The following is a 13,028-nucleotide window of genomic DNA, read 5'->3' as shown; positions in this document are numbered from 1 at the left end:
AAAAAAAAAAGAATTTCTTTCAGCCATTTTGAGGAATGCCCAGGACTCAGTATCACATAACTTGGTTTTTCTTATTCTCCCAGGCTGTAAGTATTTTGAGAGGGGGGAGTGTGTGTCTTATGTGACTGAGCTGCCATGTACTATATGTACTATGGTGAATTCTGACCAGCTGACCGAGGAATGCAGTCAGCATCCAGGTGAATGCTAGCGCTGCCTTCTCTAGAAAGGCGAACCCTGCGTGCTTGGAATACAAAGGAAATGGCACAGTCTGGGATGTTCTTCTCTCTTCTCACTCCCCCTGTTCTTCCTATTTTTCATCTCTAACATGACCTGGCTGTCACTCTCTGTGTGCCACCTTTGCCTTGTAGTAGAAGGAACCCTTCTGTTAGCATATTGATGTAGTCTTGCACCAGATAAGAAGCTAAATGACTTGAATGGCTTGATAAAGCCCATGTGGCCAGGAAGTGGCCGGTCGCATAATATTCTGGACTCTAAATAGTGTGCCTTTGACACGTTTGTCATTGTCTTGCTGAAGCAGGCAGAGCTGTCTGTGCCCTGCCTTCCAGAGCTTTCTGTGCTCATGGGCACCACAGTACTGCCTCTGGGCAGGGTCCACCCTTACCTGAGATGTGTGTGTGGCTGACCTCTTGGGAAACCCTGAAGCCAGAGTCGGAGGCACCCCATCATTTTCTAGGAACGGGAATAACTGGAGAAACAAGTCTTGCAAAGTGGCTCCACCTTTTGAGGTAACTGGGAGTGCCTTTTCTTGGGGTGACTCACTCAGGAGGGTCCCCGATTGTGTGCTTAAGGAGTCCTTTTCTCTCCTTTTATGATAGTCTGCAAATAGCAGAGAGAAGCCCCTTTCTCTGGATGCTCCCTGGGTGCCTCCCTATGGCCCTGCTGCTGCCGACTGCTTTAACACATTCTTCTGTCCCTGCTGTTTAGATGCCATGTTGTAGGAGCCTGTTGCTAGGGTGTGTTCTGTTGTGTCTTCCACCACCTTTAAACAAGCAGCTCATGTTCCTTTTCTCTCCCCTGGAATGGATCACTGTGTAAGCCTTTTTCATAGGTTAAGAATCCAGGATTGCCCCCAAATAGGCGAGACCCACCCCCACTCCCCACTCCCAGGCATCAGGTCTCAGGTATCAAGGGTGAAAGGTCACTGGGGCCCCCTCAGCTCCACTCTGAGTGACCTGGAGCCTGAGCAAACATTTCCCGCCTTCTGCAGTGTCCTGGAGAGGCGAGTCCTCTGCCTGCAGCAACTTCCCTCCCCGGGGGCGCCTGGAATTCCCCGCCTCCGCTGTCTTCAGTGGAGAATGCAGAGACAGTTTATGCCCTCTGAGTTCTATTAGGGCATAATGACTCGCAGCTTTAAATGCAGATGGAAGCTATTAAAAGCAGTGAAAGCTATTCTTTTTTTTTCTTTTTCTTTTTCTGTATTGCCCTTGTGGAAGTAGGAAAGTGACAGGGTCTTTGAAGTTCGCAAAGGCTTAAGTGCGCCTTGGCTCACCTCTTGGTGGAAGGTGTTTAGTGCATCCCAGGAGGCAAGATTGAAGCTGAGGCCAAAGCAGGCAAACCCGAGGTTCTTGGGCAGGCACTTGCCTGGGCTGGAAGGTCTGGCTCTGCCTTCGAATACAGAACATGAATGCAAAGCAGCAGGAGTAATAATGATGATGATGACGATGCTGGCACCCACTGACATTTATGGAGTTCATTAATAATGTCCCTGGTACTATACAAAGTCCTTATTGACATACGTTATCTCATTAGTCCATTCTTTCCTAATCCTATGAAGCAAACACTTTACTGATCCCCATCTCACAGGTGAAGAAATGGAAGTTTAGAGATATTAAGTTCTGAAATAAACAGGCCAGGCACGGTGGCTCACACCTGTAATCCCAACACTTTGGGAGGCTGAGGTGGGCAGATCACGAGGTCAGGACACCCAGCTGATGTTGGAGAATGGCTTTGTGCAAGTGTTCTGTGTTGTGTGAGTATAAGACAAAGAAAGTTTGTTTTTCCTATTCATAAGTAAATTTGCCCAAATTCTCAACTACTAAGTAAAAAAAATGTGGACTTCCCACCTGGCCATCTGGCTCCAACCCTGCACTGCCTATGAGGCTCTTGTGGGGTCAGCCTGGGCTCAACTCCATTGATGAACTTGGAAACACGACTTGATTTTATCACCTGTACATTTGAAATAATAATCATGTTTACCTATGTTGACAAAAGGAGTCAAACTCTAAAATATTTGAAGATATTCATCCTGAGCCAAATATGGGAGACCAATGGGAGACCCTGAGAACATGTGCCCAAGGTGGTTGGGGTACAGCCTCGTATATGTTTTAGGGAGACATGAGACATCAATCAAATATATGTAAGATGTAATTTGGTTTGGCCTGGGAAGGTGGGACAACTGGAAGCCAGGGCTTCCAGGTCATAAGTAAATTCAAAGATTTTCTGATTGGCAGTTGGTTGAAAGAGTCAAGTTATTGTCTAAAGACTTAGGAATGTCTGAGTTAAGATAAGAGGTGGTGGAAACCAAGGTTTTATCGTGTGGGTCAAGCCTCCAGGGAGGAGGTTTTGGAGAGAACAGATTGTAAATGTTTCTTATCAGACTGAAGGAGTCTGCTGTATCAGTAATTCCAAAAGGGAGGAGGTTATAATGAGCCATGTCTGACCCCCCCTTCCCATCATGGCCTGAACTACTTTTTCAGGTTAACTTTGGAATGCCCTTTGCTGAGAGGAAGAATTCATTCAGATTGTTGGGGGGTCTTAGGACTTTATTTCTGGTTTACAGCTAGTATGGGTATGGCAAGGATGGTGTGGGGTAATCCACAAAATGCTTGAAATGGTGAGCAGCATGGCATATGTGCTCACTGTATTTTTGCTGACTCATGCTGACTGCAGCCCCAGGAGGGCATGGGCTCACCGCTGACTCCTCATGCCTCCCGGCTGGTTTCTGAGATCAACCCCAGAGGTTAAACTTCTGTCCAGGGAAGAAGGGTGAGGATGTCAGGGCCGGAGAATGCCTGGGTCCTTCTCTATGCATTGGGCTCCTTCCTCCTTAATTCTCTGCTTTCCACTTTTTAGGCTGAACTCCAGTGTACCCAGTTAGACTTGGAGCGGAAACTCAAGTTGAATGAAAATGCCATCTCCAGGCTCCAGGCCAACCAAAAGTCTGTTCTGGTAAGACCAGCCTGGGTCAGCCAGGCCCTTCTGGGGGTGTGGGACATGGTACTGCATGCGTAACCTCCATTCCTGTAGGTTCCTCGGGGTTTCTCCACAAATGAGAATTGTAGATACAGTTGACTACACCATGGGGTAGCCTCACCTTGATGTCAGGATTTGTTATGAAATTAGTTTAAGTTTTAAACCTGGCAAGTGATTTGCTTTTTAATAATATAAATTAGAACCAAGATGAATCCTATAATAACAACATTCTTATTTCTACATTTGCATATGCTGTCTTGACAGGGTGTATGTGTGTGCGGGGCTGGGTGTTTAGTCAGAGGTCCAGAAATTATATGTAATCTTGGCTTCTTCCATTATATGAGTCTCACCAGTCCTATGACCTGGCAACTGGAAAAAAGGAGTTGAGAACTCAGGATTAGTGATGGTATTTGAGAAGGCCATGGTGTGCCAGGCTAAGTAGGCAGTAAGTGGTCTTCAGGTGGACTCTGAGGAGTTCTGCAAATGCCTCTTATCAGTGGCAAGCCAGTAACCACCACTCAGAAGAAAATGCAAAACAGGCTGGGCGCAGCGGCTCACACCTGTAATTCCAACACTTTGAGAGGCTGAGGCAGGCGGATCACTTGAGGTCAGGAGTTCGAGACCAGTCTGGCCATCATGGTGAAACCCCGACTCTACAGAAAAATACAAAAATTCGCCAGGCATGGTGGTGCGCGCCTGTAGTCCCAGTTACTCAGAAGACTGAGGTAGCAGAATTGCTTGAACCCAGGAGGCGGAGGCTGCCGTGAGCCAATTTTGCACCACTGCACTCCAGCCTGGGTAACAGAGTGAGACTCTGTTTCAAAAAAAGAGAGAGAGAATGCAAAACGCCTACCCTATGGAAGTGAATCAGCATTGTCTTCTTTATATCCTGAGAATGAATGATTCCATCCATCCTCCATCCATCCATTCGTCTACCCCTAATGCATGTATTCATTTCAACTTAAATTGTCACCTCCTGGGTGTTTACAACCAACTAGCTACTGAAGGATGAAACACCTCTTTCTTACCCACATAAGAAAGAAATATGCCATACCCATACCCATATTTTATTAAAGGAAGAAAGAGAATTATCCCTTTAAAGCCATATAAATCTTCAGAGATAATGGATTTCCAGGCTCAAGATAACCTGTAGAACCACATGGAGGGTCTTATGTTTCCCAGCTCTTTAATTTTCAGACACTTTGATCCCTCCTCAGTTCTCATAAGTACATGACGACCAGGGGAGGTACTTATTACAATAGCTACCATGCACAAGGGGCATGAAGATGACAAGACTTGTCTAGGGCTATCTAGATTGATGGAACGGGAGAACCTAGAGTTGTTGCTCCCTTGACCTAGGAATGACTCAGTATATTGACAGGCATGTACACCACCCTCAAATCTTTAAACCATTACCTGCTGGCTCCTTGGATGTGTTGAGGCCTCTCCTCTCTGTACTATTTCTGCTTTAGTAATGCAGTAAGTAATGCCCTTTGCATATTACATTTACATGCAAGAAAGAAGTGTTTCTCAATGGGAAGGTTTAGGAATGAGAAGCCAGGCCATAGCAGAAGTCAATCTCAATCCACCAATATCATCTGACGCCTCCCTTCCACCATCCTTCCTCAGGATGGCCTCAGTTGGGGCTGGGGGTGAGGATTTGGATCTTGAGTTTGTCTTTAGTCTCATGCCTCTTAGTCTTGTGGTATCATGCTTCTATGAGGAACCTATGGGTCGTAATTGTAGGCAGGATTCTGCTCCTTTCCTACAACACCCTCATGCTGGTTCCCATGCTGTGTCCTGCTCCTGCTTTCTGGAGGTGATCGGGAGTGGGCAGTGCAGGCAGGGAGTACTCTGTGGCCTCTGTGAGTCGTAGAGCCTGGACACCTGGAGCCTGAGTGGACATGAAGGGTGAGTAAGCCGGGGAACTAGGACACATTAGCTAACGCAGAGCCTGGATCAAACACTACCACCACTATTTGCCCCTGCTCCCAAATGGTTATAAGCAAAACTCTCCTGTCTTCTGAGGTAGATTTCTTCATCGTTACTTCTTTGCCATATGGAAATGTAATTTGACTTTTACATTTAAATCCAGTCGTGATTAATATCTCAGGATTTACAGTATTTACAGTGTCAAGGAGGCAACACCTGTAAACAGTTGGTTCAGGAATTGCTGGGAGGCTTGACCTCTTTCCCTCTTGGTTGCCTGCTCAGCTGCAGCCTGTGTATTTAGTCCATTATGGGCATAGGATGTTCCCCTAACTGGTGCCCACAGTGAACAAGGGGCTAGGCCCTGTCTCTCGTCGGGTCTTGGGAGGGGGCCGAACTTAAAGGTCCTTCCCTGCAACGTCCCCCCCAGCCACAGCCCATGGGCTGAAAGAAAGCTCAGCTGAACTCCTCGTGTGCCTCCCCAGCTCATCCTAGTGAATGTGCCAGGGCCCAGAGGGAGAGGTCAGGCTGTGCCAGCTAAGTGCTATACTGCAGACACATGGATCCCCAACCCTGGGCCCTACTTCGAGGCAGTGTGGACTGGTGGTCAAAGGGATGGACTCCAGAGACCAGCAGTCTGGGTTCAAACCTTGGCTGTGTGATCTTGGGCGAATCAGTCCATTTATCACTGTCTTAGTTTCCTTATTTAAGAAATAGAGACCCTAATAGCACCTGCCTTTTAGGGTTGCCAGGAGAACAGTGCCTGGCACATAGTAAGAACTTACTACATGTTGGTTGTTTTTATGATTATTGTTATATAATTAGAAGAGTGACCAGGCTGGCAGCAGAGGGTCCTCATTCCCAGGAGAGTGGGAAGAGGGAGAGAGGTGAAGTGTCAGAGGGCTGCAAAGCCTACGCCTGGCAGAGCCCAGGCAGCAGGTTTGCTACCTGGGGGGCCTGGGTGGGGCCCAGGTAGCTTTCCTGGATCTCAGGTCTTCACTCTTCAGATGGTGCTCTGAGCCTCCCATCCACAGTCCAGAGCCCATTCTCTGCCTGTCTCCTTCTCCACTATTGTCCCCACCTGCAGTCTCTCTGAGCGGCTGGTTCAGGTGCTGCTATTCTCCTCCCAAGGGTGAGGGCCAGCCCTGAACAACAGGGCTCTGGTTTCCCAAATCGCCTCTCCTGCTGCCCTGGCTTCTCAACACCATCACCTGTCTAAAAGCTTTTCTTGGTGTGGACTGGAAGAATTTGGATAAAGTCTACCATCCCCACTCTTCCTTAATCCTGTTACCACAGTTTATTTGCTCCCAGCTCTGTCCAGCTACCTAACCTCAAGGAAGCCAACAGGTAATGGAAAAGTTGGCATAAAAATGAGAATGTAGGCCGGACGTGGTGGCTCACACCTGTAATCCCAGCACTTTGGGAGGCCAAGGCAGGCAAATTGCTTGAGACCAGGAGTTTGAGACCAGCCTGGGCAACATAGTAAGATCCTATCACTACAAAAAATACAAAAATTAGTTGGGCATGAAGGTATGCACCTATGGTCTCAGCTACTTGGGAGGCTGAGGTGGGAGGATCATTTGAGCTTGGGAGGTCAAAGCTGCAGTGAGCCGAGATTGTGCCACACCAACCTGGCAACAGAGGAGAGTTTGTCTCAAAAAAAAAAAAAAAAAGAGAGAGAATGTAGGGAGATTGTCTGTGTCTTCCCACCATCCCCCTCCAGTAGGGATACCCCTTGCTTTCTTTGTCCTGCTTATTCTTCCCTTTGCCACCAGACTGAAGACTGATCAGAGACGAGTCATTCTCGTGGACTGAATTCCTGAGCCCTGGCCTAAGCCAGGGCCTGAGCCAGGCAGAAGACCTCCTATCTGGTGTCATCATTTTTTCTTCCCATCTCCCTCCAAACCTTTAGGCTCCCACCCAGCCTGGGCTCAGAATCCCATCTTTTCTGAGTCCTCTCCTTACTGTGCTCCCCTTTTTGATCCAGGTCTCATTCTCCCTCCCTCTCCCCTTCCTTGCCAGGGATGGGAGGTGCCCCTGAAGCCTCTGCCCAAGGATATCTGCTGTTTGACTCGCTTTGGAGCCCTGATGTTCAGAGCTGGCCCTTAACATTGGGAGGAGAAAGAGAAAACAGCACTTGGAGGGGAGCTTAGAAAGTCTCAGATGGGATAGGACTGGAGTGCAGTGCCTCAATCTCGGCTCACTGCAAGCTCCGCCTCTCAGGTTCACGCCATTCTCCCGCCTCAGCCTCCCGAGTAGCTGGGACTACAGGGGCCCATCACCACGCCCAGCTAATTTTTTGTATTTTTAGTAGAGTCGGGGTTTCACCGTGTTAGCCAGGATGGTCTCGATCTCCTGACCTGGTGATCCGCCTGCCTCGGCCTCCTAAAGTGCTGGGATTACAGGCGTGAGCAGCCACCACGCCCGGCCGTCTGTACCAATTCTCAAGAATACCAGAGAAGAGGAAACCTTCAGAACTTGGAAGGATGTTGTAAACATGATATTGATCGAGGCATTCACAGAGGATGCTCACCATGCAAATGAGTCCACATGCATATGCCCTATCGTTCAAACCCTTAATGTTTCTCACATGGGTTTTCTTTTATGTTTTATTTGAATATTACATTCTGTTCTGCATATACATGCTTGTCCTGGAATTGCGTGGGTGCCATGGTCATCTACACGCTAAACATTTTGTGGTGATTCTGTATGTGGTAGAGACAGTATCATCTTAGACATGCATTTGGCTCCGATGGACTCAGTGTTCAGTTTAACCAGGCATAATGAAATGCTAACTCATGCTGATTATACAAAAAAAAAAAAAAAAAGCCAAATTCTTTACCTCTTGAAATATAACTATCAAGTAGACTGAGTACACGCATTGCTCTGGTAGGAAAATCAATTTCGGAAACTTGATTAACAATCCCAGAGTGTCAGGGTTGTGAGGGATCTCAGAGGTCATAGAGGAATTCACTCTCTCATCAAATGGATGAAGAGACCAAGTTAACAAGTAAATCCTTTTTCCAGGAACCTGGAATTCACATGAGAATAAAGGATTCCTTTTACAATAGGGAACTGCTCCCTAGTATATGTTTCTCAAGCTGACATTTCTGTATGTTGAGCTTCTATCAAGTTGGACGCCTCACTAAGAAGTGCTTGGCTGCCTTCCACCCCATCCCCCCACCAGGTGTCGGTGTCAGAGGTCAAAGCAGTGGCTGAAATGCAGTTTGGGGAACTCCTTGCTGCTGTGAGGAAGGCCCAGGCCAATGTGATGGTCTTCTTAGAGGAGAAGGAGCAAGCCGCGCTGAGCCAGGCTAACGGCATCAAGGCCCACCTGGAGTACAGGAGTGCCGAGATGGAGAAGAACAAGCAGGAGCTGGAGAGGATGGCGGCCATCAGCAACACTGTCCAGTTCCTGGAGGTACGGGGGGTGAGGGAGCGGAGGCATCCCACAGCTGCCTCACGAAGCACCCTCGCTTTGCTAGGCCCATGGCCATCTGTGAATGGAACTGTTTTTTGTTCAACGCTGTGCACAGGGAGCTGTGGGAACAGAGAGAAGCAGATTCTTCATTCAGCAGAGTATAGGAGGGGTAGGGAGGGAGGACTGCTCAGAGCAGGGAAGCTTGAAGCAGGTCCTAGAAGATGAGTCAGGTTCAACGTGCAGTATGTTCCAGGTAGAGGGAACAACACAGGCAAAGGCAGAGAGGTTTGAGGAAGCACAGCTGACTTGGGCAACCAAGGTATTTTAACAAGGGTGGAGTCTGGGGTGCTGGGTGCAGAGTGATGAGGCTGGCACGGCCAGGCAGGTGTCTGTCTGGGAAGGGCTTCAGATGGGAGAGTGATGAGAGTCAGTGAGTATGTTTTATAAACCGCTCCAGCAGTCCACTGCATGGAGGTTTGCTTGGTAGGGATGAGACTGGAGCCCTGCTGCTTTTCAGAGAGGGCTGTGGCTGGAGTAATTGAGGGAGGCTCAGAAGAGGAAATGCTTTTCATTACAGTATATCATTAGACATTAAACTGTAAGCCATTGGAACCAGGAAATACTTTTCATTACAATGTATCATTAGAAATTAAAACATAAGCCATTGGAACCAGATCTGAAGAACAAGTAACCTTTCAGGGAAGGAACACTAGGTTGGGAGTAAACTACAACATCCTGAATGGGTCACTAAACAGGTCTGTAACAGCTCTTAACATCCCTGGGTCTCAAATTTCTCATTTATCAACAAGCCCACTGGAGTATATAATTCAGAAGCCTCCATCCAAGCTCTGATATTCTGAAATACAATTTTTTTCTTGCTTCCATTTGTGAAAAAATTCTTTGCTAGTTACAAAAACAGATGTTTATTGTGAAAAACTTGGAAAATACAAAAAAAGAAGAAAAAAATTATCTATAATCCCAATACACAAATACAACATAATTAACTTTTGAATGAGTAAAAGAGAAACAGAGAAAGACAGACAAAAACCCCAACAGAGTTTCTCTCTTTCTGTCAGTTTCTTTGCTTTTCAATATCAAAACACAAAGAAAATATGAACAACCATTTAATAGCCATTTGGCTTCCCACCTCACAAGTTTCCCTTAAGATCTGCCCAAAGAGTATACAAATTATTTCTCTTTTCTCCTTTTGTAACTTTATTTATTTATTTATTTATTTTTGTTTTGTTTTTTGAGATGGAGTCTTGCTCTGTCACTCAGGCTGGAGTGCAGTGACACGATCTTGGCTCACTGCAACCTCCTCCTCCCGGATACAAGCAATTCTCTGTCTCAGCCTCCCATGTAGCTGGGATTACAGGCGCCTGCCACCACGCCTGGCTACTTTTTTTTTTTTTATTTTTAGTAGAGACGGGATTTTACCATCTTGGCCAGGCTGGTCTCAAACTCCTGACCTTGTTATCCACCTGCCTCGGCCTCCCAAAGTGCTGGGATTGCAGGTGTGAGCCACCGTGCCCAGCCTGTAACTTTATTTTTAACATAAAAGACTTTAATACATATAAAATAAATTTTAGTATAAGATAACTTACTTATTGGCCAGGCACGGTGGCTCACGCCTATAATCCCAGCACTTTGGGAGGCCATGGCTGGCAGATCATGAGGTCAGGAGTTTGAGACCAGCCTGACCAACATGGTGAAACCCTGTCTCTACTAAAAATAAAAAAAATTAGCCAGGCACGGTGGCGCGCACCTGTAGTCCCAGCCACTCGAGAGGCTGAGGCAGGAGAATCACTTGAACCCGAGAGGCAGAGGTTGCAGTGAGCTGAGATTGCGCCATTGCATTCCAGCCTAGGTGACAAAGCAAGACTATATCTCAAAAAAAAAAAGATAACTTATTTATTTTGGCAAAAGATAACATTTCCTCCAAAATTGTTGGTTAGGCATTCAAAACAACATTTATTGAATAACTTATCCTTCTCCCACTGATTTAAAATGCTACTTTTGTCATGTACAGTATATAGCATTAAAATGTTGAATTACCCTTTTCTCTATCAATTCTCTGGTTTTGATTTCCATGGCTCTATCTAATCATTTTCATACAACTGTTTTCATTACTATGTTTTCTGCTATACCTGGTCTGCTCTTTAATGCTTCAGTTGCAGCCGAAGTCTGATACTATGTTATATCTGAAAGCATCTTTCCTGATCACACGTTGTTTTGAAACTTACATGAAACTATGTGATTATCTGTGTGAAGACACTTTCCAAATACTAAAGCAAGGTACAAGAATTACAGGAATTTATGCATTGGATGAAATTGACAAGGAAGAGGCAGCATTCCTGCCTGAGAGCTCCTCCATTTTCTACCATGGCTTGTGTTTGAATTGTCAAAAAACAAGTATTGACGGAATTAACAAAGCAAGAATGTTCTTTATTTTTTGGTCCTCAGTCTGGACTGTGTATTGGAGCTGTTCATGGCCATCTAGTACATCTTGATTTTTAAAAGCCCACTTTCTCACTTAGTTTTTTAAAATCCCACTTATTCTGAGGGTCTAGCAGCTAGAAAAGTGCTTTCTATTTTGTTAGACCCCGAGCTTGACACTTTACATGTACTTTCTTTGTTAAGGACACGTTACTGTCAGCCCATTTGACAGATGCAAAAAGTGACTTAATGAGGAGAGAAGCCTAAGTTTAGAAATACAGAAACCACAGCAAGTTCTGCTGCTTCCTTTTCTGCAGGAGTACTGCAAGTTTAAGAACACTGAAGACATCACTTTCCCTAGTGTTTACATAGGGCTGAAGGATAAACTCTCCGGCATCCGCAAAGTTATCACGGACTCCACTGTACACTTAATCCAGTTGCTGGAGAACTATAAGGAAAAGCTCCAGGAGTTTGCCAAGGAAGGTGAGAAGCATTCTGGGCCATGGACTATAGTGGGTGTGTCTCTAGCAGTAGATGATGGGAAGGTGAGAGAGAGTCAGGGAAGGGAGGATGAAATCAGGGGAATGTCTCATTTTCTTTTCTTTTCGTGTGTGTGTGTGTGTGTGTGTGTGTGTGTGTGTGTGTGTGACAGTGTGTTGCTCTGTCACCCAGGCTGGAGTGCAATGGCGTGATCTTGGCTTACCGCAACCTCCACCTCCTGGGTTCAAGGGATTCTTCTGCCTGCCTCAGCCTCCCTAGTAGCTGGGATTACAGGCACCTGGCTAATTTTTGTATTTTTAGTAGAGACGGGGTTCCAACATGTTAGTCAGGCTGGTCTCGAACTCCTGACCTCAAATGAGCCGCCCGCCGCGGCCTCCCAAAGTGCTGAGATTACAGGTGTAAGCCACTGTGCCCAGCCAAATGTCTCATTTTCAAAGCCATCCTTCAGACAGTGTGTGTTACTAATGGACTCTCATCTTGATGATTTTCTTTTACAGTTGAGACCCAGAGAAGGAGAATTAGTCATGCTTATATTATGCCATCAGCTGGCATTTCTATGACTAGCTTCCCAGGTTGCTGATGCCTATACTTTTAAGTTAAGTCCAAGACAGTCTGGATCACTTTTTCAGTGGTTTATGCCTTACCTATGAAAGAAATGTAGTCTATTGAGCATATTTCTGTGAAACATTTCTAGGCTTCAGTCCCTTCTTTCCCCAGGAAGTCCAGGGAAGGGTGGCTGGGAAGTCCTGATTTGCAGATTCTCCTGACCACCTGGACAGGTGTGCGTTCACAACTCTCTGATTTTCTAGAGGAGTATGACATCAGAACTCAAGTGTCTGCCGTTGTTCAGCGTAAATATTGGACTTCCAAACCTGAGCCCAGCACCAGGGAACAGTTCCTCCAATGTAAGTTGTGAACGGCACCCCCTTCTCCATTGTTGATATCAGTGCAGTGCTTTGCTAAGTAAGAACCGTCATCTCTCATCTAGGTTTCAGGTTCTTACAACTTCATGTCTATCCCTAAATCATATACTTCTTAAAATTTAATTTCAACAATTTTTTAACTTTTCATTTTGAAATAATATGAAACTTACAAAAATATTACAGAAATAGGACAAAGAATTCCCATATATCTTTCACTCAGTTTCTCCTAATGGTAACATGTTGCATAACTACAATACATTGATCAAAACCAGGGAATTAACATTGCTACAATGCTATCAACTAATCTACAGAATTTATTCAGCTCTCACCAACTCTTTCATCAATGCCCTTTTTTCTGGCCCAAAGTCCAATCCAAGGTCACAGATGTTTCCATGTCTTCTTAGTCCCCTTCAATCTGGATCAGTCTTTCAATCCTTGTGTTTCACGACCATAGCACTTTGAAGAGTCCTGGCTAGTTACCTGGTGGTTCATTTCCATGTATGACTTGGCCAGAATTGCATAACTCATTGACCTGTCATTAAGTGGTATTGACTTGGTCCATTAGCATTTTTAAAACACTGCACAGTTGACCCTCGAACAAGGTG

General features: G+C 45.9%; 1 protein-coding gene across 10 annotated transcripts in view; it reads left to right on the top strand.

Moving 5' to 3' along the window:
- Positions 1-13,028, top strand: part of TRIM16 (tripartite motif containing 16) — a 54,500-nt gene that overhangs the window by 38,450 nt on the left and 3,022 nt on the right. For all 10 annotated transcript variants that reach the window (XM_025361118.1, XM_025361115.1, XM_025361116.1 and 7 more), the window contains 4 exons: positions 3,094-3,189; positions 8,330-8,563; positions 11,317-11,482; positions 12,310-12,405. In XM_025361118.1, coding sequence (XP_025216903.1) covers positions 8,363-8,563; positions 11,317-11,482; positions 12,310-12,405 — 463 coding nt within the window. In that variant the 5' untranslated portion in view covers positions 3,094-3,189; positions 8,330-8,362. The remainder of the gene's footprint in view (positions 1-3,093; positions 3,190-8,329; positions 8,564-11,316; positions 11,483-12,309; positions 12,406-13,028) is intronic.

The sequence above is a fragment of the Theropithecus gelada genome, chromosome 16 (assembly GCF_003255815.1).
Source record: "Theropithecus gelada isolate Dixy chromosome 16, Tgel_1.0, whole genome shotgun sequence".
NCBI classification, from domain to species: domain Eukaryota; kingdom Metazoa; phylum Chordata; class Mammalia; order Primates; family Cercopithecidae; genus Theropithecus; species Theropithecus gelada.
The sequence above is the reverse complement of the archived record's forward strand: the minus strand, read 5'-3'. Positions and strand labels throughout refer to the sequence as shown.